Here is a 13,960-nt window from a genome sequence, read left to right as displayed (position 1 = left end):
AGACTCCTATCCATGTGAACAAATGGGTGTCAAGTCATTTGAACCTTTTTTTTCTCCGATGTTTGCATGACAGATGATAATTTATTGATTATATATTTTTAATTAATATTATATTTATTTAATTCAGTATGATTTATGGTCAACTATTATTCTGATTAACAAGAGGACTGGCTTCACCTTCGGCTCCTTCACGGCGAAAACCACATTGAAGGAACCTAATTAGTGTCAATAATTCCTCTACGTGGTCAAAGATGCATGTTGAACTAACTGCAAAATTTGACTGTAATTCTGAGATCACATGCATGTTGAACTAAAAGCCAGCCTCTGACAAAAGCCTCCAAGAATATTGACCAAACGATGCAAACTCCTAATTACTTTGGGCCTATAGTCCAATGTCGTCGAATTGATGGTAAACTATACAACTCCAAGCTTCATCCAATGGGGGCCGTGTGATGTACAAAGGATAAAAAGGGGCTGCCAAGAACAACCATAATCGACGAGGAGCACAAATGCAGGGCCTTAAATAAAAGGCCCTGCATTTGACAAAATCGATACTGGAACATTGACTGCAGAGACTTCAAATATAATCTGCATTGCCAGCAACATCAGAAGATCGTTTGTCTTCTGAGCAGACAGCAGTGAGAAATTTGCATAATTGATCTGAGAAGTTGGATCAAAACAAAGGGTAATACTTCTAGATACCGAATTCCTCCGGTCTAAGAACAGATCCAATGTTAAAGAGAATGAGCCTAAACTTGGCGGCCCAATCGAATGTTCAAGAGAGTCACACATGATTGCTACCGACCGCAAACAAATCTGCCTCGCGGAAATACTTCCAGGAAACAAGCAAAACTCTATAATAAATATTCTTCGCATCCGCAACAAGAAATCAAGTAATCGACGGAAGAAGAGAGAGTAAAATAAATAAACTCTACGACCGAACTCAGATCAACGAAACCCCAATCCGATCACACACAAGAACCCCATAACCAAGATTTCGAATGACAGCATTCCAACTGGCACCCTACGGACGACGCACAAAGAAACCCGATCTAAGATCGGAAAATATAAAATAAAAAACCCGAAACTGAGATTTCAGATCACAAACACAAAAGAAACGGGACAAACAGATTCATCAATCAATCAGCGTTTTCCGATCGGAAAAGGGACAAGAAGAAGAATTAAGAAGCGGGAGCACACCTGGAACTGGAATCTTTCTTCTCGACCCGAATGCTCCCGAGATTTGGTGGAGACGATGAAGTAAATCACACGACCTCCGATCCGCATCAAACAAATAGAGTTCATCACAACGTTAAACGAGAGAAACAATCCAAAGGAAGAAGAGGAAGAGGAGGAAATGACCTGAAGCGGGTTTAAGAGGCGAAAACTTTGGAGCGGGGAGCGGAGAGCGGGAGAGCGAGAGAGGGGGCGGGAAGGGACCGACTCATGTGACATTTAAGCAAGGAACCCACTCACGTGACATTTCATTTTGTGTAGGTACATTGTGGAAGAAAGAAACCCGGGAAATTAATAAAAAGAAAAGAAAAAACAAGAGAATATGTTTACAGAAAAGCCGCTACAATCATTTCCGACTCAACAATACAACAATGAATGTGAAACAAGAGAAACTGTATGGAAGAAGGTCGATCTTCGATCATGACAGTATGAGGGTCTCAACTACCTCGTGTTGGGTCTCTGTGGGGAAGGGGTCTCTTGATCATGACAGGATGAGGGTCTTCAGATATATGTTAGTTCTGAATCTGAGGCATGCCCCGATGCCTTCCGTCTTCTTGGGCTCATCATAACTGGTTGCAGCTGCAGCCGGTTTTCAGCGTTGGTTCTTGCAGTGCGTCCGGTCAGGTGTGTTGGTATAATGGTTCTTGATTTTTGAAGCTTCCCTGTAGAGACGATTGGAGAATAGGAATTAGATTATTGCTTGAAACAACATCAAGGATACCAAGAAATTTGAGAGCCAAATTGAAATCCAAACGAGCACTGCATGAAACCACAAGTTACCTAATTGCTTATTGCTCTTCCCACTAGCCTTCACCGTGGAGGAGGTCTTGTTGTTAGTATCAGAAATCGTGGGAGAGAATGACTTCACAGAACCCACAGAGGTAGAAACCACATCATCTGGGAGAGTTATAATGAATGCGTTTTCATCGCTGCAAACCGAGGCTCCTTCACTCCCTGAATCCGAACACTTGTCCTTGATGTTGGTGCTAGTCTTCTCCCTTTCTGCAACTCGATAAGCGTACATTTGAAAGGGGATTTCTGAGACCCGGGGAACATCTTTCCTTCCCCAGTTTGTGAACCTCTTGCACAGACTAATTTCAAGGTCATAGTAATCCGCCGGTGGCATTGGTGCATCAGGTTGGCTATGATCTGGGTTCATAACCAAGAATCGCTTGATGTACCTGAGCACTCTACAAATGGAAGAGAAGCTGGGCCGCTGGGACGGATCGGTCTGCCAACATCTTTTTGTTAGGGTGGTCAGATACTTGGGGGATTGACATGCGAACAAAGGCCTCACACCCGCTCTTATGTTCTTGCTCATCTTATCTCCTTGAAGATGGTCGTCTTCAAAGGGAATTTTCCCTGTCAGCAGCTCGAAGCATATCATTGCAAAGCTGTAGACATCTGCCTTCTCCGTGCACTTTGAGCCACCACTGCTCTCCCCTGACCGCTCCTGCTCTAGGAGGACTTCTGGAGCATACCAGATACATGGGTTTGTGGCAGCTGCCTGGTTTGCCCAAGGCTTGGAGTTCTTCATTGGTGAAAGCCCACATCCAGTAACTTTCACATGCAAGTATCCATCTGGTGAAGAATTCCTCGTCTTAACCAATATGTTCGAAGGGTTCAAGTCGCCATGGTATATGTTCTTGGAATGGAGATACTCCATTCCTCTTGCAATCTGAAGCATTATGTCTACTGCCACCAGCAAAGGGAATAACACCTTTCTTCTGGTGGAGGAAATTTCTTTGATGTAGCTGGACAGATCCTTGGTCATTAGCTCCATCAGCAGAAAGCACTCCTTCTTCTCTTCATCGACGAACGAGTACACGTAATACGCTACGTTTGTGTGTGAGACGGATGATAGGAGAGAAATCACAGACATCAGTGGCTCAATCTCTCCGATGACATGCTTCACGGCAAAGCTCTCCCCCATCCATTGCACTTCCTTGTAGTTGTTTCCGGACCCAAATCTTCTTCTGACTTGGTAGTCATTCGATCCTACAAGAGCTGAGCATGGGAAGAGCTTCCCTTTGGGGCACACCAGGAGCTCGGCAAGCCGGTTCTCTTGCTTAGACAGGGGCTTGGATCCTGGGCTTCTCTTCTCGGCTATCGTTTCCGAGAGAACCCATCGATCTTCCTTCCATGCTGTTTCCATTTTGTTCCGTAGTTCCTGAGAAGCCAAGTAGGATTTACCAAACTTGAGCTGAAAGAGCTTAGGCTCCATCCACTCCTTCTCGTACTTCTTCGAGAAAACGAGCTTCTTCCTACCAATGTCTTCTTGGTCGGTTCCCGTGATCTCCCCGACATTCTCGATCGCCTCCATCACGATGGGGACACACCATAACAAGTCGTGAAGGTGGAACTCGACGCAGTCAGTGTTGTGAGTGAGGGCTATGGCTTTTCCCCACCAATCACTGGGCTCCAAGCACTGCTTGAGATACTGCTCCCCTTCTCGGAAGATCCGGTGGAGCTCCCTGAGAGGGTGCTCAAGGGCTTTCCACTTGATGAGCTTCTCGTCGAACCTCAGATGGTTTCTCATCTCCTCTGCCACGCTCACGAAGGCGAGATCGAAAGCGTCCACCAGCAAGCAACACTGGTGCCGGTTGACTCGTATCTCGTCTCGGAACATCATCAGGGCCTCGATGCTTCCCAGAACTTCACCAATCTGCCGGAATTGCTCCATCTCCAATCCCAAGTTGGGGATGGAGGATTATTTTCCTCCCCAATGCAACTCTACTGGAATCTCTGGCTAGCTGATCAAATGACAATGCCGTAAGTACATATATATATAAATAAATACACATCAATTAGCTATATATGACTGGTTCGAGAAAACACAGCAAACAAAAAAAGAGAGAACACCAAACGAACAGAAAAGAAAAGCAAACAAAATCTGGAGAATTGACTTGATGAAATGTCTTCAGACCATCAATAACAAACATTAGAACTCGTTATATATAAGGGGAATATTTGGGTATCGAATTAAGGAAAACATAAAACAGAGAAATTGCATGTTCTTCGGCTTCTTCCTATAGAAAAAATAAGAAGCAATTCCAATCCCATGACATTTTTATCTTAGAGAAGGAAAAAAGAATGAAAAATCCTGCAAACTCTAATCCACAAAATGCAAAATTTACACCCATGTCAACTTCATGCAACATAAAAAGTTGATAGAACTCGATCGGTCTCGCCATACCAGATGCTCGGGAAGCCGTGCGAATTGCAAGCGAGGCCACCGATCCTGGGATGTCGTTCGTCCCCAGATGCCACAAATGAATCGACAAGAGACGTGGACGGAGAGATGTGAACAATCCGGTCGGGGCCGATGGAAAGAGAAGCAGAGGAGAAGAATAGAGAGGGCCTCAAATGGCGGAGGCAGGAAGGGAGGGAGGGCAATTTGGGTAATTAGGGAGGAGAAGAATCGTGCTGTTGTTGGGATATGGTGTTGCCTAAACACCTGGCGGCTCTGTTTTGGAGACACACAAACGTCGCACGGGGTTCCATTTAGACGGAGGTTTAGAATCAAAGTTCTAATTTTGTTCCTTGTTAATAGGAGCCTTAGTCAAACTAACACCTGCGTCGAATTGTAACAGTTATATGTAACGGTTGCCAATTGCTGGTTAAACCTTGGCTTTCTTTGATTAGGTATTAAGTGAGAAAATTAAATGAAAAAAGACTTGGGTAATAAGAAATCTTACTTTTTAGCTTAAGTTAACTATCAATAATCATGATTAACGGTGATCAAATCTGTTGTTTACTAGACGAACTGCAAACATGAAGAGATGTTGAACTCAGTGTCCATCGCAGCGCCTCGCCTTGTCCCTGACATGGTTTTGACGTGGCAGAACCTGGGCCGTACGAATGGCGACCTTTTGACCCAAAGCCGGGCTGGGCTCCACGTTCTTTTTGGGACCGAAACGGCTATAAGACCCGAAATGTTCTTGACCCTCTGCATGTCCGTCTCGGTATCGACCAAGAAAGCATCAGAACAGAGGAGGGAGCGCCTCGGATCCCGTTGCCCTCCCCCGAATCTCTCTCTCCTCCGCCTCCTCCTCTCTGCTTCACCCAGAGAAGAACGGGAGAGAGATCAGGGTCGTTGGACGCTCTTTGATCCGGATTTCCTGAAGCGGAGGGATGGCAGCGATCCCCAGGGCTTCGCTCGGTCTGGTGGCCATTATGCTTCTCGGCTCGGACATCGTTCTGCCGAACGTCCAGGCTCAGGCCCCTGCTCCCGCTCCTACCAGCGACGGTGGTTTGATCTTCTTCTTGTCTTTTGTTTTCCTGTCCTCGCGTTTACTTTTCTTTCAAAAGCCAAAGATCCGATCTTTCTGCTGCTATTGCAAATGGATGTGTTCTCTTCTCTGAACTTTTCCCTTTCTTCCTTGATCCTTTTTCTAGTTTTTGTTAGTCCGGATCCAGTTTAGGCACAATGTAATGGTTTTCTCTGCAGATTCTCTTGGCTTTTCGTACATTCACGGCGACATAAAGGCTGAAGATTGCAATCCTTGGCTTGAATAGGTTTTAATTTCTAATGCAAAAATTCCTCTTTTTGAGTTCCTTCTACCCAAACATGGTTGAATGCTGCAACTTCTATGACGAATATTGTGGCCTTCTGCGATGCATTCAGATTATCTTTCTGAATGCAAACTATGACTACGATCTTTATATGAATTTGGATCTTTACGATGAGGGGATGGAGGGTTGACATTACTGCTTCTTTGTGTGGGCAGGCGCATCAATCGATCAAGGGATAGCTTATCTGTTAATGCTGGTGGCACTGGTCCTGACCTACCTCGTCCACCCCCCGAATGATGCCTCCACCCCCTACAACCTCTTCTAATCCTTCAGGGACTACATCTATGTTCGTGAGTTAGGAGGTAATGGTAGTTCTTTTGCTAGTAATTAGTCTGTATGTGGATGCATCATGATGTGGAATTTGGACCCTTTGAATGGAATTATCTTGTTGGTTTATCCCAAATGGCATCATTGCTCATGGGGTTTATGCTCTTGCAATCTGGATGGTGTCACAAAGGTAGACATCAAATTTGTTTTCAATATTCGAAATGTTAAATGTTGTGGAATGAGCTGCATGCCGTGTGTGCAGCAGAACAATGTCAGCCCTATTTGGAAGATTCTTTCAGCAGATATGTGCATCACAATAGGATTCAAGAATGCCAGCCTATGACGAGGCCGAACAAAAATTGAAGGCATACGGCAAACTCAGGTACTATTCAACATAGTTCTCATCACCTAAATGTCAAAAGGAATCTCTTTGTCTTCTTCAGAGGCTTCCTTTATTTCTGTTGGCCATTGTCCATCCACGACTCTGTTGCCACCACCCAATTTTAAGAACATGGATGTTTCAGAGTGGCAGCAAATGCACTCATGCGCACTCCGAGGGTTTATAAACCTGGAAGACACAGGCATCATATCTCAGCCAAGCTCAGAGAAAGCTTGCACAGCAACAAACGGTAAAAATGAAATTATTAAGCATGCAAAAGGAACAATGTCAAGCCCTTGTATAATTTTGTGCTTGGTCCTTTTGAGGTTGGCAGCCACTGGACTTCTGCTGGTTTCATATTGAAATCTAATTTATAAGATGGACCAGTCTCCTTGTAACTGGGAACCAGCAACCATGTATTGATATGACTTGTCTCCTTCCCCATGTCAAACAGGTCTCCACAGTCCACAGGCCACGCCGACTCTCGCCAACCATGGTCATACATCATGGAGCCATCAGTACGTGCCCCTTGGGCTACCGTACTTTCAGGTCCAAGACGAGCCTAATTATCTTTGGCTGTAGGTACAACCTAACACCAGACCAAATAGGTACCAAATTAATTTCCGGGCCGAGCCATTATTTGCCAAAAGTCAATAGGATTGACTCCTTTCAAGAGGGACTATAAGTATTTTGACCACTCCCCTCTTCTCTCCCCCACGTGTCTTTCACGTGCGCATTGTTGAGAGGGATGATGAAGGGTTTGACCAAGTGTCAACTCACGCTCATCCCGTTGCGGACGGACCCCACAGCTATGAGTAATCGCAGAGCCCGAACTACGGCGGCCGATATGTCATCTGTGCCATGGCGTGAGTGACGGATTTGGGCGATGACTTGAAAGTTGGCAGTGCGCCAGCTGTAGAAAGGGTAGAATTGTGATATTGAGAAAGAACCGCAAGTGCTCAACAACTATACCTTCGCCCCCGTCTTCGCCTTTTTCCTCGTTTCTGTCACCTCCGGGACTCATCTTTCACGCTCTTCTCTCTCTTCTCCATTTACCGTGTTTCGGCGAGCCAAACCCCTACCACTGTTATCCCATTTGGTCTTTATCTGCGAAGGGTTTAGGGGCTTTTGCATTAGAGAAGTGGAGAAGGGGGAAGAGAATACGAGAACAGAGGTACCTGTTTTTGGTTGAATCTTTCGGCTTCGGAGTCTGTAGCTTTGCCCATTCTTTATTGAATGATCCGCGACCGGTAGTTATTTTGTGTGTGTGTGTGTGTGTGTGTGTGTGTGTGTGTGTGTGAGAGAGAGAGAGAGAGAGAGAGAGAGAGAGAGAGAGTTCAACCGCGATGGATCCGGCCGACGTTGCTTGCCAGGTCGAGGTGAAGTTGTCCGAGCATGTTGTCGTGACGAGGAAGACGATCCCAGCGAAGAGAACCGCCGTTGAGGGATCTGGAAGCCGAAGGAGGGTCGTCCGGGTCTATTTCGTTGATGCCGACGCTACTGATTCCTCGTCTAGCGACGATGACCGCGACGGCGTCCGTCGGCGGGTGAAGCGGCACGTGCACGAGATAGGGATCGAGGTCGGCGCCGCGGCCCGGCGGCGGAGGTCTGTGGCGCTGGTGGCATCGAAGGCGAAGGGGGAGGAGGCGCCAGTGGTTAGAGAAGCGAGCGAAGGGAGGAGGTTCCGCGGGGTGCGGCGGCGGCCGTGGGGTCGGTGGGCGGCCGAGATCCGCGACCCGCACCAACGGAAGCGAGTGTGGCTGGGGACCTTCGACACCGCCGAGGAGGCGGCGACGGTGTACGACATGGCCGCCGTGAAGCTGAAGGGCTCCAAGGCGGTGACCAACTTCCCCGCCAAACCGAAAGCGACGGCCGCCGCCGGGTTACATTCGTCCCCCACGTCAGTGCTCCGGTACGGGGATGACGACTGGCCACCGTTAGATGACGTCGGCGACGGGGGAATCGACGACTTCGGTCTCGACGCGGAACCATCGCTGTTATCTCTAACGGAATCCTACTGGCCATGGCCGAGATTGTGGGACATGGAGTTCGGCGACTTGGACGCCGAGGATTTCTCCTGACGTTGGACTGTTCTGTCTCTCGGTTCTTGTTTTGTTCTTACTCATTTGGAGTGAGGGGATCGACTTGTTTTTTACTATTTTTGTTCTTTTAATTATGGGATATTTTGTTCAGCAAAATTGTGTGGAGGGGAGAGTGGGAAGAGAGAAGGAAGCTCTTTTTTTTTGTATTTAAGCTTGAGAAAGCAGTGAGTTTCTTGCTTTATTTTATTTTATATCTCAATGTGAATACATTGACTTGCAAATACGTGATGAGGTAGACAAAGGAATGTGCCATGCAAAGACAAAAATGGATTCTCCAGATGTCAAGCCATTTAAAAATCGAATTGGAACTAAAACTACAGCGACTGGTGGGACAGTATCCATCGAGATTTCCAACTGGCTTGCCGTTGCGGAGCCAGTGGAGTAGGCAGGCGAGTGGCGGTGGCGTCGAGTAGTGGGAGGTGAGTGTGGAGGCGAGAGTGACGTCTACGAAGTAAGGTATAGACTTGTCTTCACTGTCTCAAGTCTACCATGCACTGATGTCACGAGGCACATTAGACACGTGTCAACTCAGCATGAAACCTGGATCGATCTTTATCCATAATTCCTGAAATCACAGCCGTCGGATCCAAAGCTGGAAAATTGAAGTGAAGGCTCAGCTCCAAATGCATGCTAAGGTGTGGGCCGAATGGATTCTCCTGTAGATCATGAAGTGGCTAATGCTTGTGGGAGACGTTGAATCAACCACGTTCCTCCAACGAAATCCCATCGCTCACACAAAGTCTGCAGAGTACAATTGACTGCCCACCAAATGTTCACAGCATGAACTGCAGAGGGAGGGACATCAATAACGTACAGGACGATCAACAAATCTTTGCAATGAATAATGAGATCTCCAGCGCGACAAGTGGAGTGAAAAGAGCAAAATTATCTCGAAGCAGCAGCCACTCGATTGGAGAAGAGGGTCCAAATGGGCAGGCACAGCGCAGCAGGCATGCTCACTGCCGGAACAGCGCGCCTCTGCCCTCCTCCTCGAGCAAGTCATGTGAGTAGGTCCGAACACGAAGACAGCATGATGCTGAATCAATACTCAGCAACCACCGCACGGAGAGTGCCGACGATTCACAGAGCTAAGAGAGGCTCCTACTCCAAATCAATGTGCATTATCTCTTGAAGTTTCAGAAGAGGACCACTAAGTACTGCAACACTGCTCGAAGTTTGACATAAGAAAGGTCTACAAAGAGGAGGACCACTGAGTGCTGTACCACTGTTCAAAGTTTGACATAGAAAAGATCTCCAGGACTTCTCTCCCACTACTACCCCAGACCAGCAGCCATGAAATGGAACATAGATCAGGTCAAGTGTCATGTTCTAGATTACTAACAAAGTTTCCATGTCTACCTCTGTAACATAGCTTAAAATCCACCATGACAGATTTCCATATCAGGCAGCAGAATCTGTGAGGTTATAATAATATAGTAATAAATCCACATTTCTCATCCCAAACACTTGATGGCGTAACACCTCAGAGACATATTTGGTATAAATGTGCTCTAGCAGGGAATCTATCTCCTGCATAACAAATATAAAAAGCCACTAAGTTCTGCAGAATATTGAACAGTTTTATGTTCAGAAATTTCTAATCAGATTTTGTTTTAATAATGTAAAAAGACAACATGTCCGATGAAACTAATTGTCACTTTTAGTTGTCAACACAGAAGGAAACCATCTTGAAGTGGAAGGTAACTCAAAGTAGGTTAAATAATCTTTAAAGATTATCTCACCACCATCTTCCCAAAATTATCAAGGATTGACCTGGAGAAGCATTTAGTACTATAGAATAATATCCTTTGCATGAACATTATGAAATTATTGTTATAAACATCAAGAAACTATTCAACTTTACCTTAGTATAGAGGCGTTGAGGACAAGAGCTGAAGTTTACCGAACAAGAAATGAATGCCTGTAGCATCTGGGAGACTATCAATCCTTTACTCACAAATACTCCAACCATAATTGGTGATATAGGATGCATGAACAAGTCAACAGAAGGTATACAAACACCTTGTGTGATTAACCAGGAAAACAACGTCAAGTTTCTGCACATCCACCACTGTGTGAGGAACACTTAACACAGGCTTCCACAAGAACCTTTGCCCCAACTTCATGTGACCAGACCACAATCTCATCTGTAGGAGCAATGGAACCTGGAAACAGGTAGAATATCTGAAACCGAGTGTTCTCTTCCATGGCAATCTCAATTATCATTCCTTCATATAAAGAACTGCAGCAGCAGAAGAATTTGTACAAACTAAAGTGAATAACAGCATCTGCACCTACCAACAACTACGCAAGCATAGTTACAATGGCACACCAAATTAAGCAGACTGAAACATCTTTATTTTCATCTGAGTTCTTTATGTAAAAAATATACCCAGGATCAATGCTATGGATGTCACAGCTCTTCTTGGAGGTGTACAATTATTCTGCTTTTGTAGGAGTACCGACGGTTATACTATTATATTTCATCCATAAATGCGGCAGGATTTACCGGGTGTATATCCAATTTTACTGTCCTTGCGCTCCCATGAAGATATCAATACTAAAGAACCATGAACCAGTTCATCAATTCAATCAATAAAAATGTACTGTTTAGGTGAATAAGCATCCCTGTTACTGTTGTAGCGATCAGCACCATCAGCTTCCCTTCAAAACTCCCCTGATTTCTCATCTAACTTATTATTCACATCTTCTCCAGCAACTCAAGGATCAAAATGCTGAAAATCTTAGTTTAAATATCTCTGCAGATTCGTTCAGCCTTTCCTAGATTAATGAGTACGCATTGGTTGCTGAATGACCATTAGGCTGAGATGAAGCTGCCGTCCAAATTCATTCTAGCACTTTTGATAATGAGTAACAAACTTCACCAATAATCTTTACAAGAACATGCTCCTCCTTCAAAATGATGGAAGCGACTCGCATCCCTCACAACAAATTTCCTATTAACTACCTGAGAAACCATCTTCATAAACTGATGGCAATCCTCGCATACCCTCAAGTTCTTAATCACCACAATTTCTGCCCCAGCCTCAGTATTCAAAAGCCCAAAAGCAATTGCTAACTTTTCACTATGAAAACCTGTCAGTGGCAGATTCTCCTTCCTTTTATTCCCATATATCTCACTATCATTCGTCACCATAGCCTCCAATCGAAGGACCATCTCATAAATATTCTTTGCCTGTGGATGAGAATGATCATCAGCCATGAATAAATGAACTTTCCCCTTGTGATCAACATAACTACAACCAGGGCCCTTCTTTAGCCCTCTCTGTCTCATTATAGCTCGCACCCTTGCCACACCATCCAACCTTCCAGCATCAGAGTATATGTTCGACAACAAGACATAGTAACCAACATTTGTCGGCTCAAGCTCAATGACATGCTCAAAAGCCAGTTCTGCCAACTCAACGTTTTTATGGATTTTGCATGCACCCAACAATGCACCCCAAATGGGACCATCAGGCTCCACTGGCATTGACTCAATCAATTCCCAAGCCTCCTTAAGCTGGCCAGCACGGCCCAAAAGATCCACCACACAAGCATAGTGCTCTCGACTTGGCACAACCCCATATAATGTCTTCATTGAAGAGAAATACCACATTCCCTTGTCAGCCATCCCCCCATGGCTACATGCCGACAAGACACTGACCATTGCAATTCCATCAGGCCTGATCCCAGCCTCTATCATCTTATCAAAGAGCCGCAATGCTTCTTCACCATGCCCGTGCATCCCATATCCAGCAATCATTGCTGTCCAGGAAACTATGGTCCTCTGAGGCATTTCATCAAAAATCTTACGTGCTCGAGCCAAATCTCCACACCTAACATGCAGGCTTATAAGTGCATTTTTTAAGTGGGTATTCGAATCAAAGGATGGTTTTTGGCTAATGTAGTTCTCTATTTTCCTTCCAATGGAGCGGGCGCCGAGATATGCGCAAGAGGAGAGCACGCCAATGAGTGTGACAGCATCTGGCTCAACAGAGGATGAGTGCTCCATCGTATCAAAAAGATCCAATACTTGATGAGCGAGGCCGTTCTGGGCGTAACACGAGATCATGGCGTTCCAAGAAATACGGTCCTTTCGATGGTCGGGCATTTCGTCGAACAGTTGCCGGGCAAAATCGACAGCGCCGACTCTCGAGTAACAAGAGAGCAGGCAGTTGGACACGGAAGATACGGAGGCTAGCGCAGCCCGGAAGGCAACGCCGTGGAGTGGCGGGATGGCGGCCGGCGGGGCGGCTGGGAGGAGAGCGAGGAGGGTGACGTCATCAAAAGGAACCGCCTCACGTCGCATGCGGCAGAAGAGCGCAAGGACGGCAGGGGACGAGACGGGAGCGAGGGCGTGGCCGGAGATGAGGGCGTTGAAGGCGGAGGTGGGCGCAGCAGAGGAGGGGACCTCGTCGAAGAGGCGACAGGCGAGGGGGAGGAGGCGGAGGCGGGAGTAGGCGGACAGGAGGGCGGTAAGGACGAAGGGATCGGCGGGGAGGAGGCCAGACTTGAGGGCGAGGGAGTGGAGCTGGGCGGCGGCGGGAGAGAGGGAGAGGGCCGCGGCGGAGAGGATGGCAGAGGGAAGGATGGAGGAGATAGAGAGGAAGGGTTCGGAGTGGCGGAGGGCGTGGCGAAAAAGATCGAGGGCCTCATGGTGGCGGCCGGCGGCCGCGACGTCTCGAAGGCGGATGGTGGACAAGTGACCGCCACTGCTGCGGACGCCAACTCGCATTCTTCATTGGGGACGACGTGTTGCCGCATAATAATAAAAATAAATCAAACACCGAGCGGTAATATTCAAATCCGATCGGAGGGTAGAAGGAAATTACTTAGCTATTTTATAATTACAGAAAAAAATGGTGTCATTTCTATATTCTTGTGAGGATGGAATAATTAATGTGACTTCTCCACTAAAAAAATATCAGATCATTTCTCCATCGTAGCTTTTTAATGGTATGTAATTGAGGGAGAGAAATTTAATTGTCATTTTTATGGTGGTGAATTTCCTGCAAAAACACGTGAACTTTGTTATGCATATAATTTATGGTTATTGTGGAAGACAAAATTGTACAAAGAGGAAAGGTCTCGTTATCTAATAACTACATAATATTCTCATTATCCTATTATTGTAGGGAAAAAAAATAGCATCCTTTTCCTTCGTGAAAGAGAAAAAGTTCATACGATCGCTATGTGCATGTATGTCAAAACAAAGATTCGGTGTCACTTCTCTATCGTTCCATTGTTTAGCGAAGTAGAAAGTATATATTCAAAACGTTTTTCTTTTGATAACATGTGGTTCGAATCTCATCATCATATTTCATGATCATATAATTATTTTAGATATTTAATCGTGATATTAAATACAATGATTTTAGACCTCAGTATAAAAATATAA

General features: G+C 45.8%; 3 protein-coding genes across 3 annotated transcripts; 1 reads left to right on the top strand and 2 right to left on the bottom strand.

Annotated features, from left to right (window-relative positions):
- Nucleotides 1-1,531: 1,531 nt before the first annotated feature.
- On the bottom strand, nt 1,532-4,648 carry LOC103981627 (uncharacterized). The gene is made up of 3 exons (XM_009398374.3): nt 4,433-4,648; nt 2,017-3,989; nt 1,532-1,898 (listed from the first exon to the last, which is right to left on the bottom strand). The coding sequence occupies exons 2-3, from the start codon at nt 3,917-3,919 to the stop codon at nt 1,738-1,740; spliced, it is 2,064 nt and encodes a 687-aa protein (XP_009396649.2). The 5' UTR covers nt 3,920-3,989; nt 4,433-4,648; the 3' UTR covers nt 1,532-1,737.
- A 2,808-nt stretch (nt 4,649-7,456) lies between these two features.
- On the top strand, nt 7,457-8,758 carry LOC103980979 (pathogenesis-related genes transcriptional activator PTI6-like). Its single transcript, XM_009397534.3, has one exon. The coding sequence runs from the start codon at nt 7,804-7,806 to the stop codon at nt 8,536-8,538; it is 735 nt and encodes a 244-aa protein (XP_009395809.2). The 5' UTR covers nt 7,457-7,803; the 3' UTR covers nt 8,539-8,758.
- A 329-nt stretch (nt 8,759-9,087) lies between these two features.
- Nucleotides 9,088-13,308, bottom strand: LOC135609739 (putative pentatricopeptide repeat-containing protein At3g11460, mitochondrial). The gene is made up of 2 exons (XM_065103310.1): nt 10,424-13,308; nt 9,088-10,089 (listed from the first exon to the last, which is right to left on the bottom strand). Exon 1 carries the CDS (start codon nt 13,295-13,297, stop codon nt 11,441-11,443), a length of 1,857 nt encoding a protein of 618 aa, XP_064959382.1. The 5' UTR covers nt 13,298-13,308; the 3' UTR covers nt 9,088-10,089; nt 10,424-11,440.
- Between the last annotated feature and the right edge of the window lie 652 nt (nt 13,309-13,960).

The sequence above is a fragment of the Musa acuminata genome, chromosome BXJ2-4 (assembly GCF_036884655.1).
Source record: "Musa acuminata AAA Group cultivar baxijiao chromosome BXJ2-4, Cavendish_Baxijiao_AAA, whole genome shotgun sequence".
Lineage (NCBI taxonomy): Eukaryota > Viridiplantae > Streptophyta > Magnoliopsida > Zingiberales > Musaceae > Musa > Musa acuminata.
This window is presented reverse-complemented; position numbering and strand designations above follow the sequence as displayed.

Bases quoted from the DNA above. Each gene is read 5' to 3' on its own strand.
- LOC103981627 (XM_009398374.3), bottom strand. From the start codon at position 3,919: ATGGAGCAATTCCGGCAGATTGGTGAAGTTCTGGGAAGCATCGAGGCC. The intron at 1,899-2,016 runs GTAACTTGTGGT...TCGTCTCTACAG, and splicing joins GAAGAGCAATAAGCAATTAG to GGAAGCTTCAAAAATCAAGA.
- LOC103980979 (XM_009397534.3), top strand. From the start codon at position 7,804: ATGGATCCGGCCGACGTTGCTTGCCAGGTCGAGGTGAAGTTGTCCGAG.
- LOC135609739 (XM_065103310.1), bottom strand. From the start codon at position 13,297: ATGCGAGTTGGCGTCCGCAGCAGTGGCGGTCACTTGTCCACCATCCGC.